Below are 23,288 nucleotides of genomic sequence, written 5' to 3'. Positions count from 1 at the left end.
TGGGGTTTGAGTCCCGCTCTGTCCTCAGCAGGTCTTGCAAAGCATGCGCAAGGTTCCCGCGTTGACTCGACGCTTCGTCTTGCTCCTGTCTTATGAGGATTAGAGTCTCCGTAAATACGTTTGAAAAAACAGTCTTTCTCGACAGGGCTGTGGGTCATTTATAGCATTTGAGTGTTCGTATGTCAAGCAGCATTTTTGTTCTTCTCTTGACTTAGCCCTACTTTGAAGCGTTTGACTGCACGAGCACTTTCTATATTAAGGTTTTCACGTTGGCTTATTGTTCTGGCACTGTGCTGAACATCCGTATTTTTGGCTAACGTTGAGGGAGGTTTGACTTCTCATTAGGTGGTAAGATATCGTTAATCTTGGCTGCGGAAGTAATATGTAAATGCTCGGTTTCATTCATGTTTCTGGTAATTGAAATGTGCTTAATGAACAAGCTTTTCATGCCTTTAAGCCACTTCAGTTTCCTCGTTTTAAATGTGATATGAATGCTTGGATTGCTCATATTGTGTTGAATTAAAAGCTGCTGGGAAGGGTGTTTGGGGATGCCTGTCGCAGTGAATGGTGCAGTATTTTCTGCAGTTAAGTACAGTCAACTTCTCATGGCTTCTTTAGAGTAAATTCAATTTGCAAAGAGCTGTCTTGTGTTAGAATTTGGAATGAATGGAATGAAAATTCCCTGTAGTCCATCAAAATATGGCTTATGAGCTTGGACAGGTTCCAGCATGATCTTTGTAAATGGAAAAGGCCATCAATCTCAATTAAAAAGCAAGCCCTAACTACCCAAGTAGCAAAAAGGAGCATCAAGGTCAACTTTCAAATTTCTGACGTGATTAGCATTTAGTTTATGGAACTTGATAGCTGTTACAGGTGGGCTGGGTCTTTCCTGACAAAATTAGTGTGAATGAAGCATTGAATGAGAAGATGTCCAAGCTGGAATTTGTTTTGCCTCTGTGTGTGCTTAACTTATATAGTTCCACTGAATCGTCTTCTGCACATCTGTCTTCCCCTAACTCATGAATACCTTCTTTTCTGAGAGCAAAATTTTTACAGTAGTCTTTTTATAGCAGTGTGGGTGAGGTCGTATTTAATAATTTTAACACAGGGGTGTTGAATAATATACGAGGTCAGATTTATGAATGAGATTAGTCTTTTAGGATATTTTACRGTTTTAAATTCTTATGCTGGTAATGCTGGGCTTCAAACTTGTTGGTGCTAGCTTTCCAGCTGATGTAGAGCTGTGCTTCTGATACTTGTGAGAGCAAAGATAAGAAAATTTAATTATGATAACTAGCAACAAACTGGTGAGTAGCACTTCATGTCAAGTAGTGTCAGGTGTGAAGGAAAAAACCGTATAAATAATCTCTTTTTTAACCAGAATTATTTTGAATTAGCTGAATGGGAGATGTTCTTTATTGCATCTTTTCTTTTTATAAATGRCTTTTTTCTGCTATTTACAGAAAGTACACCTACAGGAAGTCRGCTCCTAATGTAGGAGCTCCTCAGCAACTGTATTGCTTTAATCCTTGCCTCTTCTCTCCAGTTATGTAATGGATTCTGATGAAGCAGCATGTGTTACGAAGACAGAGCAGGTAGTATGTCTATTTGTGAGAATGTAAAACACATTTCTGTTCTTTTGAGTAAAGTATGTTAGACACGACTTTTATAACCAGTATGYGTTTTACTATATCATCCTAAATGGGGTAATTTGTCATCACCTTCTGAATTTTGCTGGCCAAAGGTTGGCTTTAAGGTCTGCCAAATCCCTATAGTAACTCTTTGGCCARTATTTCCAATGAGTCCTGTGCTGTCCTTTCTTCAAGAATCCATTGCATTGACTTCTGTTCAAAAATCAGCCTTTCCTGAGGGTTTCAGTGATCTACCTCTCCAGCAACTCTTTGCATTCCTTTCGGGCTGAGCAAGCTTTCAAACCACCTGAATGTTTCCCCTTTAGTCATGTTTATTTGAATTCCTGTTACAGATGGAGATCTTGCTAAATATTTGACTGTTACATCATCACTCTTGCTTCTCAGTCCCTCAGTCACGATTGCACTTTTTTGTGGAACGAAGGAATTTTAAAGGCAAGGGGGAGGAGAAGAAAGCAGATGTGTGCACAAATATTTGTCTCTAAGTGTTAAATAAGGGAGATTTGTGCCGCTTTGTGGCAAATACCCATTAACATTTCTCAAAAGCAGACATCAGATTTCTAGAGGCAGATGATTTCAGTTCATTGCGGGGCTTTTCAGTTAGCTATCATGAGATCTCAGCTCGTACTACTGCTGTCATTCACAGATACATCTGTCTTTGGGAGCAGAAAGGGGGCATTGTGTGGATTTAAACTTCTGAAAAGATTAGATTTTGTTCTGTAGATAGCATGCTGTCAGGACTGAGGGATGAGAAGCTGAGTAAGGAAGGGGGGAATTGCATAAAGACCTTTCTAACAAAACAGTTACTAATGATAAATGGGACCTGCCATTACATCCTTTCTCATCTTTGGATACTTCTTGTTCTCCAGGGTTTCAGCTGCWTAACTCTCACTGTCCCCTCAAAAGTGTTGTGTGGCCTGGCCCTTCGTTTTTCCTCTTTTTGACTTCCTAGCTGCCTCTCTATAATTAGTGTTCTCTTGGTCATCCTTAACGACTTCTTTCTCCTCTTGCCTTCAGTACCTTCTTTGACTTAATGTATACCTTTGCTCAACTCTCCCCCTTGCTGAAGTGGCCGTTCATCTGCCCTCAGCTCTCCCGTTGCCAGAGTGATCACACTGAGACCAGAGAGGATAAGTCTTTCCCATCCAAGTACCGCTCAGGAGTTTGAGTTGTGTCGTGTTAGATTTTGAAGGCGCTCCTCTGGGCAGGAATTTGTTTGTTTTGCCGGCACCATCTAACTCGGTCCTTTCTAGGTCTTCGCATCCAAAGTTAAATATTATTATTTCCTGTATGGTGTATCAGATCCAAGTCTGTGCCCTTCACAGAGCTAAATCTCCTGCCTAGAGTCCCCTTCTTGCTGATTATTGTGCTCATTTCTTGTCTTAGGCCTTGGCAAATCCCATCTTTCCCACATGTGCTTGTTTGAATTGCATCTGCAGAGATTGTGACTCTATCTGCTTCRCTTACCTCTTTGCCTCTTTCTTCTTCAGCCTCAGAAGTACAGCTTATCTCCTTTCAATGTTTATCGGTTTGTCCCACAGGACTGATCTGGTAATATGCCTGTCCTGGAACTTTCTGACAAGGATTTGTGTACTTTTTCCTTTGTTGCTCCTTTTGGCATGGAAGAAACAGCATATAAATCTCAATAAAGACATTGCCTCCTCCTTAAATATCTGATTTATGAAGCCTGTGCAAACTTTGTCATGGTAGGAGGTTTAGTATGCTGATTATCGTGTTGATCTGTGCAAGTAGTTTTCTGGTTCCATGTTGGATCTGTGCCCAGGAAGGTTTTTGTTGTAGCTTAGGTTTGGACAGAGCCTAGCCCGATGCTATCCTATCTCAAGTTGTTCAGGTAAAGAGTGGTTTGCTCTAGTGCCATGCACTGTTCCCATTCAAGGTTGATGTGGCTTAATTGGGAATCCTGGAGCCTCGCTGCGTCTTTATGTGAAATAAAATGTTTTGGGAGAAACTTTGCGGCAGGACTCTGGCTTGTGCAACGCCGGAGTGTATGATGTGTACTGCAAGAGGATGTACTTGACAATTTAATTTAGGGTTATATCTCTAACTTCATCTTTAAAGCATAATGTTTAAAGTCTGTATTGTTTTGCCTGCCCCTTTACACATGCAATCTAGTATGCTTTATTTAGACTAAACCAGCTTTAATTTTACTGGAAGTTCTGACATCCTTTGAATAAATCTTCTGAAATGGGGCTCACGATGAAAAGCTCTTCAACCTCTGTCTGATATATAGCTGCCATGAGCTGCTAGTCCTCAGATGAATGATGCTTTGGGGGAAAAGTTGAAACTTTCTGAAAAGATTCACTTTTAATATATCTTCTATTATAAGCATCAAACTAGATGGTGCCTTCATCTCTTTATTCATATTTCTTTCATGTTTTATTTGTGGTTCTTAGGACAAACCCATTGGGGAGTTTCAGGAGGAAAATTAAAGGGGGCTTGAGTAATTTACTGCATCCTCTGGTCCAGGAGGCAAGGCGGTCTAGGAGTAATGAGACTGTAACAGCTTCCTGCATGGGAGCAGAGAGCTTGTCTCACAGTAAGTAGTGAGAAAAACAACCCCAAACCTCTATTTTCCCGCTGTGTGAGCTGCACAGCTTTCTTTATGGGAGAACTCTTCGGCGATATATTGAGATGGTAAATTCTGGCGTATTGTCTGCAGAAAACACCAGGCTACAAAAAGCTTTTCCATCACGGTTACCAGGAGCACACTGAAGCTTTCCTGTGGTCCTACATCTTTTAGATGTTTACAGTAGAACTTACTCACATTACTGAGCTTCAGGTAGGCTATTTTGTTTATAAGAATGAACAACAAAATAAGTTTTGCCTTCAAAGGAAAGCTCTGACTACCTTTATTTGAAGGTCTGACTTCCTATGCACTGTGTATGAAGCAACCGTGGTATCCAGTTTGTAAACTTCTGAGGCTGGAAATAGCGGCTTCCAGTTCCAGTTAATAATTTCTGTGGCGTTTTGTTCCTTCATGATCCTGGGTGTAAAGACCGGGGGAACAAATTCAAGTTTTGAAGAGCCTCTAGGTATAATTTTTAATTTCAACATCTAGGGGAAAAAAAAAGCCAAAATAAACCCAAAATATTAGAGCCTGAAAACAGCTATAGCTGAACTTTCTGAAGCTGAAATTGTAGCCCCTGGCGTATGTGGGGTATATATGCTTTTCGCTTTTCTTCTCAAAATATTGGGAAGACATAAGCTGTGTTTCTTTTCCTTTTACTTGCAAGGACATATTCTTTTAAAGCTTGATGTAAACAGCTCTTTGGAACAGTAGCTATTAAACTTTGTTGAAAAGTGCTTAGCAATGACAAAAAAATGTTATTTCCGAAAGGATTTCTGTAGCACTGAGGGTTTTTTTTTTTTTTCAAATGAAAGCCCAAATTTACCACAAAAATGTCCCTGTAACCTCTTATAATTCAAAACATATTACTTGCTTCTCAAAAGCACAGGCAAATTACCAGGGAGACTTTCTAAAATAAGACTGAGGATTAGATATATAACTCTGTGGACGATGCTTCTTGATAATAAAGTCTTTCCTTTTTTTGAGTTTTGTCTGTGTCGCAGGGGAAAGAAACGTTGCTTCGTGTGCGTTATCTGCAGACCTCTTTCAAGTGAGGAGAACACTTGTGTAGATGTGCACACATGGGTATACGAAAATGAATATATTCATTTCCATTTTTCTCTCCTATTAAGTGTAGTGTTTTTGTCTCTAGCAAAACAAACAAGAAAAAAGATTGGTTTTCTTTGGTGCAGACTCTTAGCTTGTGTTTTGGGCTGTACTGCATACTGGCTTTCAAGGATGCAGACATTCCTAAGCTAGACATCTCTAGTCTCTGGCAGCTAATTCTTTGAATCTTTATTAGTTATACTGAACTTAAATCCCTTTGAGGAAACGCCAAGAAAAAGCAGATATGTATAAACCTTTGTAAGCCTGGTATAAAACTATACAGACTTTTCCTTGATAGGAAACTGAAAGCCAGTTGGACAATTTGGAAATAATTGGCTATACGTTGTTTAATTTTTCCAATCATTTGATACAAACCATGTTTTCCATTAAGGTTTTACTTCTGTGGAGACTTTTAAAGTGGGAGGGGGGGTCCTGTCTGTTGTTAAGAAGAGTTTTCCTTTTTTCTTTTCTTTCTTTCTTTCTTTTTTTTTAACCAAACCATTTCAGCTCCCTTCTTGCTTTTTAGGTGTTATCACTCCATTCCTGACAGCCTTGGAAGGGTTGGCCTGTGYCAGTAAGTCACCTGGAATGACTGAAGCAGTGGGCTACGTAGGGTTGGCATGCTTGAATGGGAGCAGAAAAGTGCCTAGATTTCCATTTGTACGTAGAGGTATGAAAGCCAGGAAAGTAAGATGGTGAGATGGCAGATACTCATCTTTTAACAGGTGCTATTATATGTTTTGTGGTTCTATTTGGTTTCTGGATCTTTCACCTTCTCATCGAGCAACCGAGGTAGCACCTGCTGCTCACTGTACGAGGACACAGTGGAAACAGCTGTCTTGGAGCGGATAGATCTTTGCTTTTTCCATGATTTCTTTGATATGACTGCATTTTCTGGTTTTGGCCATGGTGGCAAACCATAGAATGACTATTTTTAGTAGCCAGCTGAGATTTTTGTGCTACGGGTTTTGAGGAGGACACTTTTTAGTTCAGATTGTGGTGTTCTCCCAGGAGTTTTTCCCATAGTTGATTCTTAACTGGTACTCTGTTGAAAGAATATTTATTTAGTGACTAGACCCTGTACAGATATACAGATCAAAGGATTTTGCTTGTTTTAGCCTATGAACTAACTTGGGGCTTTTWAAACTATATTGTGGAGCAAACATTGTAGTTGGATCATGGAAGCTGTTGAATGGGATCATAAACTTTTAGCATGTTAAACTCCAACTGATGTGACATTTTAACTTTTGCCTTTCCTGCATTGTCATTGTATCTGTAAAAATTTGAAATAAAGACAGTTTAATGAATTTTGAAGGCAAATGGTGGTGTCTTGACTACATTGAAAGAAAAAATTGCTAGAGTTATATTTATTAAAGAACTGTGTGTTGGTAAACCAAAATAAGTTGCAGGATGRAACAMATTAACAGGTTCTTGCAGAAAGGCAGGTTTGGTCAGGAGATATGTTTTATGTTGTMCTAGGGRTGTGGGAAGAGTTTGGAGAGATGAAGCATTTGTAACAATAGCCTTTTTAAGAAGTCAGRATCTTAAAATATTGATATGGGTGGGTTATTTTTATCAAGACACTTTTGCTAACTTTCTAAAGCTCTCCTATACCTGCATCCTTTCTATGTTATGTGTCAGGAACCTTGTTTTAATAGTAATTCCCACATCACTTTCACATGCTTTGTGCAGTGCCAAAGTATTTTTCACCTAACATGTCMAATTCTTGGCTCACTTGATGAACATTATAACCAATCTGGGAAAGCTTTCAGGAAAAAAAGATCCCTCTAAGCTTTCATATGTAGATGTGTTGGCTCGTCTTAGCCCCAAACTGTTTAAGGTAAGCCAGCAGTCTCCATTTATCTTAATGAGGTATTTGATGTGGAAGCTGACAGCACTAATGGCCAGATCCCAAGTAATTTGCTTGTGTAACAGTGTTTAGGCAATTACACAACTGTGCCCACCCATCTGGTCATTACTGGCTGGCCAAATGGATAGCAGGAGCTTTTGATATACTCTCGTTTTATCATTCTCTGTGTAATGGAGTGTAATGGATGTTTTGCAAATGCAGGAGTCTGCTGCTGAAGCTAGCAATGTCTTTCTAGTTTTGACCTGGGTGAGCAACAGTGACAAATATAACCATACAGATTTCCATCAGCATGCTTCTGACTTGTAAGCCTTTGGGATATGCTGTGGTTGCTTTCAAACTTTTCTTCACGGTGCTGAAAGCTAAAAAGCTATCTTAATAAAAAGTGAAGGTGGGTGCAGGAACAGAGCGCTTTCAGAAGCAATGTCCCTGACCTTATGYTCTTTCTTGTGCCAGTGCTAATATTTGGGGGCACGCAGGCAAGAGAATTGACTTGGCTGAAAACAAACCTAATAAGAAAAAGGATCTGTTGCTTCTCATATCAAGGTCCCCATGTGCCTTCCAGGATGGATGGTGGTAAAAGGTGATGCTGAGGGTAACAGACCCAACCTTGGCTTGGTGGGGTTCCTTGCTTTCTTACCCTCTTCCTTCCTCAGCCATCTGGTTCCCACTGTCTTCACCCTTCTGGCTCTGACCATCAGAAAGCTTGTAGAAGTTCTCAGCTGAAACTCTCTTTTCTGAGCGTATTTGTATTAGGCTTTTCTTTCTGGCCTAGTTATCGTACATGTCCATCTTCAGAAATGTTCTTAAAGGGCCTTATCTTAATGGCCTTGCTTTTTATCCAGCACTTTGCTAAACTCTCTTGAAGCCGCAGAAGCATCACTCATGTTGTTCTGGTGCAAATCCTTTGCTTTGCTGTTATGTTCTGTAATTGTGCATGCTATTAATCTTTTTTTGGTGCTTCTGGATCCCATTACTGTTTTTGTCAGCCTTTTGCTTGTGCTTTCTCATTTGAGACCATAACTAGCCATTCTCCATGTGACTTGGATTTTTCTGCCAGATTTCCCTTGAGTTGCATAATAGAGAAGAAAAGTTCAAATAGTAATAATAAATCACCTTCCTATTAAGTAGCTAGTACCTGGCATCCGTTCATCTGTTTAATTTGCTTTCTTACCAAGTTCTTGCAGCATGTTTTTCAGGATCTCATGAAATCTTTATTAGGTCATCTTTTTGAAGACAGTATATGATGTTCTTCCTGTTATTCCAAATATAACCATCTTGTGATCTTAAGAAACATTGGCTTAAAAACTGTCCAACAGGCAATTCCCTCACAAATTTGGACAACACTAGTGTTGACACGAAGGTGGCTTTTTTTGTTCTCAACTTAGTTCCTTCTTTTCTATGCATAGATATGACTGTGCGGGTAGAACAGTTCGGGATTTCTTCCAAAGATGACTCATATTTACCAAGATCACTACATCTATGTATAGCAAAAATAGGACCTGCCATTATGATGTGTATTATTTAAACTACTTGATATTTTATCCAATAGCCACTGAACTTTAGCTGGTAGCTTTTGTCTGTGCAACTGCTTTTTCTGCCCCATTTGTCCCTCTAAAGAAAAACAAAACCCCAAACACAGCTTTGATTGTACCTCCATTCATGTTCTTGCTGCCTCCCTGCTCTCCCATCTGCCTTTATTGTATAACTGGGAGAGAAAATTGCCCAAGGTCAGCTTTCAGAAAGCAATAGCATGGCCTTACTACCATCCACTGTTCCTCTTGGCTGGTTTCKGTAGACCTCAGACTCCTCCTGCTTGCAGCAGCCCATGGGAGTACAGGCAGTTAATTAATGTGGGCCACACCAATTTTTAATTTCCTAGATAGTCACCGGGTAATCTCCATTCCAATGATAGTTTTGCTGTTGCAAAACCGCAGTTGCAGCAAGGACCCAGTTTTGTGTTGGTGAAGTGCCATATAGTTGCATTTCTTGGAGGCTATGTTGATCTCAAAGCTGATGAGGATGGGGGCATGAGAGAACTGGGGGGGGGGGAACTTTTAATCAGGGAACTGTGCTGTGTGGATGCCCCAGAGAGCAAGCAACTGCTCTGATCACTTATAGGACTGTGATCACTTGGAGGAACTAGGACTTCTGCTGTTAGGATGGTGATCTCTTCTGCAAGCAACACGCACCAAAACAGCCAAAGGAAGCTCAAACTTTGTAAGTCATTACGCAAAGCAGGATCTTCCTGACTGATGTGCCAGAAAATGCATGACCCACAGCAGCGTTTGCAGTTGGTCCTTGGGTGGAAGCTCTGAAATATTAGTGCGATGAATGAGCACGTGTAATCAGAGTGGAAGCAGTTCCAAGGATTTGTAGTTATGGTCTTTTGTCTGCTCAAGATGGTCTTCCCCTTTTCCCTCCYCCAGCACCCTGCTGCTAACATCTTTGTCCTCTGGCCTATCTTGTCCTTTATAAACAGTTCATGAGCTGTCTGGAGCCAGGAGCCGTGTGTAAAGTGTACATGAGACAGCATTTAATGGGAGAATTGCCTTTGAAATTAATGATAAATAGGAGGTGATCCTCTCCAATTACGAATTGAATTGCTGGGGCTAAGCATTAGGGTCTAAGTGAGGGCCCTGCTGAGAACTGTTATGTTTCCAGAAAGAAATTAGCCTTCTTAGGACACTTCTTCTGGGGCTCCATGCTCTACACAAAGCATTTTGAGTATTACTTCCTAAAAAAGAGATCACTCAATGTTTTAGTGCTACCTCAGCGCTCCAACCACAAGGTGACCTAGAGGAAGCCTTAACGCATTCGTTCTTCCCATTTAAAGGAATCTGAATTTCTTCTGCTGAAGTGGGAAGGACTTTGGGGTAGGGAAATGCTTTTAGCGTTACGCGGCTTACCGAGTGGCGGTTCGGTTTCGCTCTGTTCAGGTTGGTTGTGTCAGGAGGAGGGACCCTGCTTTCCAGCCCTATAATTACTAGATACACTCCACCCTTGGAAGCTTCCACTCTTTTTACTGCTCTTCCCTTGGCGGCTGGCGTGGGCTGATGTTACTCCACGACGTCGGCACGGCCTGTGGTTGCATAACGCACCGCAGCGGGCTAACTAGCTTTAGCGAAACAGTCGTCTTGGACAGATGTTGCAGCGAAGCAATGATTAATTGGGGAAAAATTTTAACAACCTTAAATGGCAGTACATTTGTGTTGGCAGGTGGACGCTAAGGCGCTGCTGCCATGTAGTGAATTGTTACCCTGAAGAAAGAGAATCAAATTTTATCCAGCATAACACTCTCATGCTGTCTTTTCTCTCTGACTTTTACCAGGCTGAGAGCTTAGTGCTGAAAACTCCTTTTTTTTATGCTTTTCTTTGTATACGTTGGAAATAGTGTTGCTTCTTGCTTCTGAGACTGCAGTGCACATATTTATGGATAAGGAATAAAATCTGTGTACATCCTTCTGAACTGAAGTGTTGACAGCTATAGCTTTATCCCAARGTTTGTCCTTTCAAGAAAAAGAAAGAACCGGCATTGAAAATAACTCTGAATAGCTTCTGTAGTGTCACTAAAAGTAAGGGAGGCTATATAGGATAAAATGATGTATTAGCTTGCTGGACTGAATTTTTTAAATACTTGTGTAATAATCTTTTTGAAAAAAYAATAAGGTTCGTCTGAGAGACTTAGGTAATGTTATTGCCTTGTTACTGCAAGTAGAGCTGTTGATGTGCATGCTGTTGTCTTACTAAACACTTTACTGAAAGTAAAAGTAGTCAGCAGACTGGGAAACACACAGCCGCTAAAGACTGTATATGTTGTATTAAGCATTTTTATTGTAAAAATAGTAATATATATTAATATATTTTTCATACAGTCCATCTTTCTGCCAACAGATGAGTTGTTAGTCCAGTACGATGCAAGCTACTACATTTTTCCTTAGAAATTTAGTTTCCTTTTGGCTTGTGTATGCTTAAGGTTGTCACTAGTCCTGTATTGTATTGATATTGACTCTAAAGTACTTCTTCTAAGTAACCAGAAAAAGAATATTTGAGATTTGTAAAAAGATTGCAGTTTGCTTTTTATCTATGCTAAGTGCAGGCTATCGAGAACTTAAAAATAGTAGAGAACCAGGCCAGTCTTCATTTAACTCTCAAAGCCACAATTTGTCCATGTGTGGTAGTTGTGTTTCCTAGTACAAAGAGACAACTGGTAAATGCTTTTGTTTAATTTATTTTTTATAGTGTATTTAGGTATACCACGTATCTGAAGCAGTTGAGAGATTGGTAGGGATTAAAAAGCTTATTTAAAATCTTAAAGCAACTCTGTTTTAAAGCCTGTTGACTTCTTCAGAAAGCTTTTGTTAATTTGGATAGAGCCAGTATTGTGCAAGATATAATTACTTGGCATCAAAGTCATGATTTTAGCAGGGAAGCAGTTCAAGGCTGGGTGGGATCTTTGCTGTGGCAATAGTGTGCAAAGTGTCAGTGCATATAGGAGAAAGATACAGGTGAGGTATACATGCACAGTTCTCTTATTTACTATATCTCAGTGGCTTTATCTCATTTCCTTTCAGTTATCTTGTGGATTATTAACTATTCTGAGTGCTAACAGTCAAATCCACAGACTATTTAGAAGAAAACCTGTTGGAAATGTAGTGAGGATAYAGTGCTGGGCCACCACTGGGAAAGAAAGTGAATACTTGGCTTTGATTTTGTTAAAACAGCTGAGTTGTTTATCTAAAGATCAAAGGCCCTGGAAAAGGGAACAAGGACTCTTGTTCAAGAGGTGTGCAAAAAATGCAGAAGTTGGCATAGTAGGAATGTATGGGTAGGTGGGCTTGCTTGGCCTATGGATACGTACAGAAATAAGCTTTATCTCTTAATACCTCTGCACCTTCTGTTTTCATATATTATCCAAAGTGGTTTGAGGGTGCAGCTTGCAACTCCGGAGATGGCAAAAAACCTCCAACAGATGCTATGCTGAAGGTAAAGGAGTATAAACACTGATGTCCAGTGGTACAGCCCAGGAGGAATGTTTTCTGTGACTCTATCCAGGATGAGGATCCAACATCACAAACTGAAATAGAGGAAATTCCACCTGAATATAAGGAAAAAAACTTCTTTACTGTAAGAGTGAGAGAGCACTGGAACAGGTTGCCCAGAGAGGTTGTGGAGTCTCCTTCTCTGGAGATACTCAAAAGTTGCCTTGGACACATCCTGTCTAATGTGCTCTAGGTGACCCTGCTTGAGCAGAAGGGTTGGACTAGATGATCTCCAGAAGTCCCTTCCAAACTCAGCCATTCTGTGATTCTGTGAGGAGACAGAATCAAGATCAGAAACATGCTCAAAGAGTCAAGAGGTCTAATACCATATGCTCTGTAACCATAGCTGAGGTGTTTTTAAATCTTTTGTATTATTCTTATCTTACMTAATAACTAGAGCACTGGCTGAAATCAGTTGCAAGATTATAGCGGTTTTTCAGAACCTCCTTAAATTTCCTTTGGCCAGCTGCTTCATTTTCTTTGATTTTCCTCCCACCTCCAATGGAGTCAAAGCAATCTGGAACGACGTGTGTGGAATCAGCAGGCCATTTTCTGTTGCATATATTTTTCCCTTTGGGATGATTTAAAGCCTTGTGTTAGTATCATTTCCATTTGGGGAATCCTTAAACCATTTAATATTGGGGGGTGGATGTATTTCTTTATTGACAGTATATTGCTGCTTTATTTGCCCTCCAAAGCTTCACGCAGAAAATTGTATAAACTGGACCACTTTCAAGGAGACCCCAGCCAATGCAGGTCGTGGAGGACCATTTTCATGAGGCAGAGCAGCTAYGTATCAAGCACAGCAACAGGTGATTTGTAAGGAATAATGCTCTATTCCTATCCTATTTAGCTGGAGCTAGAAGCCTGGCACTGAAAATTTTCCATGTTCTCTGAAGTACGCTAGAGATGAAGGATTTCTCAAGAGCCTGGACACATCTCAAATCTTGGAGGAACTGTGCCTTAGTACAGCACCGGGGACAATTCTAGAAAGCAACTCCTGATGGGCTTGTTCTCGACCCCTTCCTTGCACATTTGGATTCTGGGAAAGCAAAGCTTGATGAGAACTAGATGGTATCAGGAACAGCTAAGACTTGACTCTGGTTGTGAATGCATTTTGGAGTTTCACTTTAGTGTCTAATCCTGTTTCGGAAACTTACTTCCTTTTCCTTCGCTTGACTCATTTTATGATTTGTAGGAATTGTTCAGCTGTTATTATATTACTGTGTTGAACATAAACTTTGGTTTCCTCCGAGCTCTCTCAGGTGTGGCGCAAGTTTTCATGTCCATACRGGTGGACAGGGATTGCTGCTGTGGGCATCTAAGAGGCAGCTTATCTCACCAAGCAACACCTTCATCTCCTGCAACTTCCCTCCCTGACCCCCAAAAGTGTGCCAGGAACGACTGTGGGGAATGCTCTGGCATTAAGAATCCTCTCTTGTAAGAGTGAGAATGGATCTTCCTTTTATTTCAGTATGTTTTTTAAGACAGCTACACAGAGCTTCGGGTGGGAGAAGGACAGAACAGGGAATGTTAGAGCAATTAACTTGCTAGAAGTGTGTTTCTTGTAAAGTTTTTATGATCCTCCCTGCTGTGACTATTAAGTGTCTTCTTGGCAAAGGTCAGATTAGTATTGTGTGGCCAAATATATGTCATGTGTTTACTACAGGTTTATCAGGCAYGAAAGACATGGGCCAAATCAACGTCGCGTTGAAAGACCAGCAGCACAAGCCTTGGGTGAACTGGTTGAGGGGCATTTCTGAGTTAGGCTCATAACGTTAGCAAGACTGGCCTAACTCGGACTTGTTTTGCCATGGACAAAGATATGGATCTTTCTACCGGAGACTTTCTTGGAGCCAGAGGTCGCTGGACCTAATTTGCAGCTATTTTTATTGCATTCATTTCCTTCAGATCTGCTCAGGATGTTTGTTCCTTTAGTGTCCTACTTTTAATTAAGATTATGGACGGTGAGTGCCAGCTGTGAGGGAGGTAATGCCTGTAATCTGCGGTTCTGCCTGGGAGTGCCTGGCAGCACGTGCTTTTCTGTAATGTCGGGCTTTCCTATCTGAAAGCGGCTTCTGTTCGGATGCCTCACTGAATAATTTGACAATAGCTGAAATAATACCTTGATCCCACAGTAAGTGGCGTTGCCAAAAATCSTGCTTGCTTGCCTGGCTAATTCCACGGTCACAGCTAATAAACTGTCTCTGCTTATGTTGCAGCTCGTTTTGCTCCCCGATTGCCCCTTCTGCTACCGATCTGCACGTGCTGGCCAGATTTGGTGGGTTACCAAATACTGCGGTGTATACAGACAACAGTTTGCTTTGCTGTTTTGAGCCGAAGTCTGTCTACACTTGGGATAATCTCATTCCTCCAACACTCCTTTTGAACTGGTGAACTTGCAGGGGGCTTTTAATGAGGGGAACCGTAATGCACACCACCTGCCAGGCTTTTGGCTGACCGTAGCTAAAATTGAAGCCTAGCTGGATTTGGCACTCTCTTTTTTCCTTGCATTTGTGCTGGGGTGATGCAGATAGAAGACAGTCCTTTCTAGTGATTTTTTCCTCCTCTCTTTCTTTTTTCTTTTCTCTCTCCCCCCCCCAAGGATGGATATAATGTCACTTTAKTAGTTGCAAAATCTGACAGATAACAGTGTGCTAGTGCAGCTGAGCAAACTATGAAGGAACTTGATAGTTGTGGTGGCGTTGGAAGTAGTTGTCGTTCAACAAGCTACAATTTGGAGATGAGCATCACTGCTTTGCTAATGCAATCATATAGTTCAGAAGCAATGGTATAGTTCAGAAGCTTTAAAAATACTATCTTCTGATACCCTGGTTTTGCAATGCACTGTTTTCTGCGCTATGTGGTGAAAACATCGCACGTGCTGGTCTCAGGCTTTGTATTATAATACTATGTTGCTGAAGCAGTCAGTGCCRGGCAGACCCTGAGAAGAGCAATAAGCAGGTGTGTTTAAATGACTAGTCACACGCTTCCGTGCAGTTTTTGAACGTGCAGTGTGCATTAGCAGTTGGTAATGGTCAGAGTATTATATAGCTTTGTATAGTATCGCATGCTTAGTTTAGCTTGCAGAGGTGTCTGTGAACAAGCGGAAAGAACTGTCCATTTGTGAACATCTGAAGAAAGGAGTAAGTTGAGCAGTCAGCAGAAAGACAACCGCTTCACTTTACTGGTCATACCAGTGTCGCTGGCCCAGAGGAGCTTAGTTATATATTCTCCTTTTAGATCTCGCTGGAAAAAGACTCTAAGCAGATGATTGCCGGGCAAGCTTAGGAGCAAAGGAGTTTCAGTAACCCGGTTAAAACAGGAGTGTGAATGCTGCCATCAGTGGGAAGGGAGTGAGCAGTAAACAAGGACGCCAACAAGAGATGCCAGCATAAATGATCAGAAAAGATCCCAAATTTTGGAAAGTCTCCCCAGTTTGTGGAGGTAAGGTTTTATGTTGTGTGCAATTTTGCACTGTGTGTCTGTAACCRAGGTGGTGCTTTGAGTTATTGATAAAGTACTAAACCCTGGGTGTTAGAATCACCTTTCCCTACCTAGGGAGAGCGATGGGAGAYTCTTCCTGCTATGTGACTCTCTTGTTTTTAAGCTAATGTCTGCTTAGTTCTAGTAATATCATTTGTTTTTACTGTAGGTTTAATCCGCAGTTGCCCAGCAGCGGATGATGTGGTTGTAGATTAACCGTGCCGTTGAGCCGTACGGGAGCTCCGCTGGGAAGCGGCCGCGTTCCAGCAGTAGGTGAGGCGTGGCGCTGGGAGGACGTGGCGCTGGGAGGACGTGGCGCCGGGAGGACACGGCTGTGCCGCTTCCAGGCTGGGAAGGGTATCGCTGTGTTCTCGCAGCGCAGAGCTCCAGTTAATAAACGCTGCGGAGCTGAGGTGGCTTTTGTGTTTGGCCGCCATGCTCCAGGAGATGGACTCCAGGGAAGGAGGTGCTCACAGTGGGAGSTGGATCTCCACCCCTACAACCATACTGTACATGAGCTGGTGATGTTAGGTTGTCTTTATCGTCAGTGGAAACCTGGTCAATGCAGTTGGTGGAATTAATTCGTCTGACTGTCTAGGTGAAGCTTCATGGCAGCATGCTGGTTATCCCGAATGCAGGGCTGGCAGGTTGGAAATGCAAGCAACTCTCTGCTCTTTGCAGGGGTATGGCAGGCTGGCTTTGAGGGCYGGAGTTTGGCTCTGAGCAGGGCTGCTCAGAAATTAAAAGAATTGATGCCTGCATTAAGGGGCGCTGTGGGAGCTGCCATGGTTGCATGGTATGTGTGAAGCAGGCTTGTATTTTGTGCGGGGTATGTGATCTGTTAGAGAGCGCTATGAATATGTATGAGCAAAGACCTTTTGAGAAAGATCCTGCTGCTGGGATTGGTGCTGAGCTCTGGGCGAGGGCTATATCTGCTTTACAAGGAGCCAGCGAGGGTGTTGTGTTCATGAGCTGTTTTGCATCGGCTGGCCTGTGGGACAAGCATCTCCCCGGAGCGGATCGCAAAGATGATACAAGTGTCATAAAGTCACCAAAAGAAGCTTCCTAGCATCAGTGATGGTATGAATTTGGAGGCAGTGCTACTGCAGAAGAGGTCTGGGTCACCACAGTTTGTGAAAGGACAGTAAATAAAGTTTGGGTTGCTTAAGCTAACAATAAAAGCAMAATTCAAAACCTGAGCTGATGGACCATTTCTCCATTATTTCTCTCTCCTCCATCCATTCCTCCCTTCTCTCCCCTCCATCCCCTAAATAAAAGGGAAGAGGGAAAGAAAAAGAATTTAAGGAGTGATGCTGGTAAAGCAGCACCAGGTGGTAGAAGGGAAACCATGAGTTGTCATTGTCAGCTGTTCACYGGTTTTAATATATTGATCCTGTGTTTTAGGGCTTCCCGTTATTGTTTGCAGAGGCCATGCAGGAATCGTTCATCCTGGCACACTGCTTTGGCAGCTGTGGGTATTTATTGTTCTCTTCTGAAGAATCAAATGAGCCCAGACGTAATATTTTTAGGGTGAACTGCTCCTTCAAGTGGCGTTAAACTCTCTTCGATCTCTGGTCCATCTTGCTTGAGCTTACATCAATGCATTTGGACGAGGGAAGGGAGGTTTGGTTTTTGCCTGCCTCTGGAGTGTGGCCTGTTTCCTAGAGCCWTTGGCATTTTTGCCAAATGACCCTCCGTTGCAAGGACCCTAGGATATCGGTAGGGACAGAGATGGTCACTTCAAAGTCCATCAGTCTTCTCAACCTGACTGCTCTTTCCTTAATGGGATGAGTACTCAGAGCTGTTGAACTGTAACTCCTTTAGTACTGAGACGAAATTCACTGTGCAAGCAAGGAGCTTCAAAAGATGAAGCTTGCTAACAAGAAACTAAAGCAGTAGAAATAATAATCTGTTTTTTATCCACTGTAGCATGGGACTTTGAGAGAACCGGAGATAAGATATCAATGACTGTTCTTATTTCTTGGCATTTGCTTATCTGTATTTAGTGACCTGTGCACTGTAGCAATAACTTACCAAAACTTTACATTTTCTATAAGTAGGAATATTTCCTTAAGTGGTGATGACAGTCTGCACTCCAGCTGAAAGGACAAAGAATGRCTGCTCAAGATAAGGATAGATAAGAAGTGTCAAACTCCTTTGCTCTCTTTCTCAAAGGACAAAGATGCGAACAGGAAATAACTAAGCTTTATTTCTTTTCCTGTAAGTCCCTCTTAAATCTGTTTAGGAGGAAAAGAGTCATTTCATAAATACGTGCCGCTCTCCTTTTGACAAAACCAGGATTTGTAGTAATTTTGCTGGCACTGCATGAAAGTGCTGTGAATGAAGTACTTGAACCCCGTCCTTATCTGCAAGTCCATCAAGCCGTTTCGTTGTATCCAAAAGCAGTAGAAGCATTTTCTTACATGATTGCGTAAGTGATCATTTTTATTACCCAGGCTCAGTTAGAAGCAGACCAGAACAGCGTGTGCGGTATTTGCTAGGACAAACCTGGTGTAGCTATAAACTTCAACGGTTAGTTTTTCCTTGTATCTAAAAGGATTTTTCTTTATGCATGGAAATACTGTATTCAGTGTGTATATACGTGTGTGCATGTCCACACGTGCAGTAGACAACATGGATTTCCAGTGCTTTCCAAATAACTCAAGTATTTTGAGATCTCTCTGCATTTTATTTTCCTTTTAAGAAATCCTGGGAAAAACTGGCCATTGATCCCTTTCTCTCATTTGTTATTGCCTCCTGCCAGAGGAGTAAGAGCCTCTTGCTTTAATGTTTCTTTGTGTTTTATTGCAGTACCTTGCTGTTCAGTAAAGGCTTCACAGCTGATCGCTCAGGAAAGGAAATGAGAACATCACTGCATTTGGAGGAGGAGATATCGTAGCTCTAAACCGTTGATTAAACTGATTTCTGAAAGGATTCGTTTGAATAAGGCTGATAGTAARCTTCATTTGAAAACCTGTGGCATAATTGTAAATAATGAAGTTATTTTCCGCTGTTACTCAAAGCTGCCATATGGATGTCACAGGCATGGTGCGRTTTGGGTTAGAAGGGGCCTGTGGAGGTGGTTTCAGCCCCTGCTTAAAGCAAGGCCAGCTGCCTTGCTGTACGTGTTGAAAATGCATGTCATAATCCTGGAAATAAGCAGCTCCGTAACATTTCTCCGTACTGCTGGTTTTGAGTGTGCAAATAGAGCTGCCAAAGCCGAGAGCTTGCACTGGTGCACTACTCAAGAGTAAAATAGTCCTAAAATTAAATCAGTTGCTGAAAACTTTGTTACTCAACTCTTTTTGATAAACGAGGAAGAGTTACTCTGGCTTTTGATGACTGCTGATAACTAGTGCTCGTTATACAGCATGGTACGCTTTACAGAAGTAGGAACCTGGCTGAATCCTTGGGCTTATATGTGTTCTTAAAAATCTTCCCCCATGTCGCTTCACAGGGCTCCGAGTTCCAGCATCCTGGAACTAAAAACCGCGATAGTGCGGCTGAAGTCGTCTTGACTCGTGGAAGATGAGTTGTAGCTATTTCAAGGATATTTGCTTAACAGTTGTGYGGTGTTTGGGTTGTCTCACAACACTAGTGCTGCTGTGAGAGCTTTGAATTCTCYTTCACCTCCTCAGTGGGAGCTATCTCAACAACAAAAAAAAAATCAAATCCGAAGTAGTGAAACAAGGGAACTAAATAGTCCTGTAATACCTCTGCTGGGAATTTAAACTATTAGACAAGCAACATCTTGCTTGTTTAATCTGTTTTAGAATGCAAACTATTTAAGTCCTTTTCCATTTTGCTTTGAAATCGAATTGCTTAAAAAGTCAATGCAGTTGGCATTTAGAGGTGCGCTCCTTTGGGTCCAAATGATGAATACACAAATAACTCCTACTTGTCAGATACGGAGTGTTTTTTTTTTTTTTTTTTTTTTTTTTTTTTTTTTTTTTTTTTTGAAGTACTCTAGACTGTGTTGTGCAAATTCATGTACTTATCCTGCCTCTCCTACCTTGCACTTCTGCATATCCACGGGTATTTGAAGCATTCCCTGTATTGGTTCCTTCTCTTCTATTTTGACTGTAAAATGTTACTTGCTCTTTAACAGGAAGAACAAATCTTGACGCGTATGTTTTCTAGGCCTCTTCAGCACTGATACCCATACTTAATTTCATTTCTATAGTCTTTGAGGATTTGTGTTCCAGGACAGCTGCTGCTCATTTTTTTCCTAATGCAGAGAGGGAGAGAAATGGCAAAGAAAGGATTAAATCGCAGCTCTGGTTCACATTGCCGTTAAGTAACGTGAAGCTTTTTCAAAACAAAGCGGAAAATAAACAAAAATCATAACAAACCTATGCCAGATCTACAAACAAAAAATGGGACTTTGCCGTGGGAAAAGCATAAAGGGAAGGGTCCGAATAGTCAGCGGGCATATGCCCGGTGAAAGGTATTTCCTTTGGGATCTGGGAGCTGAGCTTTCCCCTTACAGCTCTTTATCCAAGGCAGTGGCTGAAGCTGGTGGTGTCTGTCCCCCGGGAAACAGCGTCCATGATAATCTGTAGGTTTGCTTAAAGCAGACGCTTCCGATCGTTCTCCTTTYCTCGCCGTTGCCTTTTTAAAATGAATTCCGACTTGCTCTTCACTGAACAAGCAGCAGTGAAGGCAGCTTAGGATGCTGCTGCCTTTTTAGCGGTTTCCCTCGTCTCTTTGGAAAGCAGCTGCTTCTGGAGCCTGCCCTGCTTTGGTTGCTTTAATTCCCAGTTTGCTTTTTCTTTTTTTTTTTTAACTGCAAAATCACCATGTTGTTGATATGGGCTGGTGTGACGGACTATGAACTCGGGGTGGTTGAGCCCACGCTGTCCGTTCTTGTCCTTCCAGCAGACGTGGCAGGAGGGAATCTTTGCCAGAGGAGCTGGACAGGCAGCTGTAGGTGGAATATCTTCATCCGCTTCAGTGCGGCTCAGCAGGCTGTTTACTGGAGCCCTTAGCTGGTAATCTGATGTGCTGCTAGGAAGGTTTAGGAGCCAAACCACAAGACCTGCGTTAAGTCACATTATGCTGTAAAATACATAAATGCTTAAAGAAGCCTGCCTAGTCTCATAACCAAAAACCAAATAGTGTTAGAGGACTGCATGCTCAAAGACTTTTTCTAGGTGAGCTGACATAGATGGTAGCCTTAAATATGCGGAAATGTAGGTCGTATTTTTGCATTACCATTTGTGTAGCCTGTGTTAGTGTAAGTGATGCATCTAATTTTATTTTGTAATGTTACCAAAGAAGTAAGCTGGCATTTTGGAGTGCTTGCAGACTGTGTACTGTATCTTGCTGCTGCAAGATGATTCTTGGGTGTTTTGAGCCCTGCATCAAAACAATGCTGTATTCAGGAGGCTCCAGCAGCGTCCGCAGATCGGCACTGGGTGCGAGTTTAACAAACGCAGAGTATTTTCTTTATAACCGAACAATGAAGCATCTGAGCATCAGTAACTCGTGGTCAGCTGACTGTAAAAGGAGTCTCCAAGCATCTACAAAGAAAATTTGTGAAATATTGTGATTGTACCTTGGCACTTAGGGTTGCAGAATAAACAGAGTTGTGTTCAGACATAAATAATTAGTTCTATTGTGCAGTGTATGCAGAAAATTGGGAAGGTGACATACTAAATTGTAAACATTAAAAAAAAGAGATGACTTAGAAAGTATTACTGGGGTGGAAAGTCAAATCAATACAGTAGCTGGTGGGTCTCCAGGTTATGTTTCTTTGTACAGCTACACTGCTACCATGGTCATCAGCAGTGAAGTAAATGYTTTTGTTCCCTGAAGTTACTGGAGAAGTTAGGAGGAGGTAAGAGGAATATCAGTCACTTAGTTTTTTTCCTGAACGTTTCTTGATGTTTCTGTTGGGTTGCAGCTCCTGCAGCATCGCTTGGAAGAATGATTGTTGTTCAGAAATGAAAGCTAGTCCTTGCCCGGACACTCTTCAGTGTCCTACCATTGCAGAATTCATGCACCAGCGATGCATAGAGTAGAAATCACGCCTGTATCTTCTGCATGATGTAAATCTATCCAGCCACGAGTCATTAGTCTGGTTTTCACGTTTTRTGCTGCAGTTTTGTCCACTGCTGTATTTGAAGGAAGCATATCATCAACATAGTGGTGTGTAATCTTGTGAACAAAGCTGAATTCCACAGATTTAAGGTTTTGGGAACTGTGAGATTGAAGGTTACAGTAAAACAATGGACAAACTGTTTGGAAAGAGAAGGAGATGAATGAACGGAAGGCATCTTTTTTAAGGTACCAGACTGGAAGGAACATACCGGATTGTGAAATTACAGAATGGGTAAGGTCTGGAGATCATCTAGTCCAACCTCCCTGCTCAAGCAGGGTCACCTAGAGCATGTTAGACAGGATCGTGTCCTGGCAAGTTTTGAGTATCTCCGGAGAAGGAGACTCCACTACCTCTCTGGGCAACCTGTTCCAGTGCTCTCTCACGCTCACAGTGAAGAAATTCCCCCTCACGTTCAGGCAGAACTTCCTGAGGTTCAGTTTTTGCCCRTTGCCTCTTGTCCTGTCGCATGGGACAACTGAAAAGGGTTTAGCCCTATCCCCTTGACTCCCTTCAGATACTTCTGAAATCTGTCGCTAAGACCGTGCAGGAAGCCAAATCTTCTAAACATATCAGTTAAATAAGTCCTGCAATATCCAGCAAGGCTCACTAGTCCTTGCTCCCTCTATTGAAACACTGTTTCAGGACTTTGCTCCCTTGGCAGTGAACTCTCTTAATTTGAAGCCTAAATTGGCCAGATTAAATCCATTCCCATTTTTCATATGGGCCTGTATAGTCTTTTTGTTTGAGTAGTTCTTCTAGCTGCTTAGCAAGATTATCTACTGATGTTTTTACAATGCTTGTTTCTACCTTTCTTCTTCCTCAATAGTCTTACGAGTCTCCGGCATTTAGTCTCGCTCTCTTATAAGGTGAGCTCTGTGCTCCAGCTGACATCACACCTGACGTGCAAATAAAAGATCCTACCTGACTTTTGAGCTTTGTTCTTCTTTTTTGCTATCTGTTTAAAGATTTTGTGTTTTTATTTGACAGATTAAAAAGAGATTTAGGGTAGATGGCATTCTTCAGTTGGTTGCCATCCGAAGCCTGTTTTCCCTCTTGCCTGGTTAGGTATAGGATGAGAGGATAGATAATTTAAGTTGGAAGAGACTTCAGRAGATCATCAAGTGCAATGTCCTGCTCAAAGCAGGGTAATGTGAATATCACATTATGGTTTTTAGAGTGGTCCAACTGGACTTTTCACATCAAAGGTGGATGTGTGTTTTACTGTTCTATGCAGAGAAATAAGGAGCAARCTGCTTATTAAGCACAAGTGTCTGTGCTTAGTAGGAACTTTCCTCATATGTGGACTAAAGAAGAAAACACAAGGCATTACGTTATCCCTGAAAGCTTTCCAAAGAATCTCTTCTTTTTTTCACATTATCTACTTTAAGTCTACTTGTGTCTTCTGCAATGTTTCTTGATATGCAAGAAGAATATGTAATATTTCTCT

General features: G+C 41.6%; 1 protein-coding gene across 1 annotated transcript in view; it reads left to right on the top strand.

The window, feature by feature from the left end:
• Positions 1 to 15,994: 15,994 nt before the first annotated feature.
• The window catches only part of MYO1D (myosin ID), a gene marked incomplete at its 5' end in the record, with an annotated part of 107,000 nt that continues 99,706 nt past the window's right edge, over positions 15,995 to 23,288 (top strand). Inside the window, one exon of the mRNA XM_085314795.1 lies at positions 15,995 to 16,011. Within this exon, the coding sequence (XP_085170921.1) occupies positions 15,995 to 16,011 (17 nt within the window). The remainder of the gene's footprint in view (positions 16,012 to 23,288) is intronic.

Source organism: Rhea americana, unplaced genomic scaffold (genome assembly GCF_003343005.1).
Source record: "Rhea americana isolate MKP2758 unplaced genomic scaffold, rheAme1 scaffold_411, whole genome shotgun sequence".
Lineage (NCBI taxonomy): Eukaryota > Metazoa > Chordata > Aves > Rheiformes > Rheidae > Rhea > Rhea americana.
Note: the sequence above shows the minus strand (reverse complement) of the source record. Positions and strands in the feature narration are given on the sequence as shown.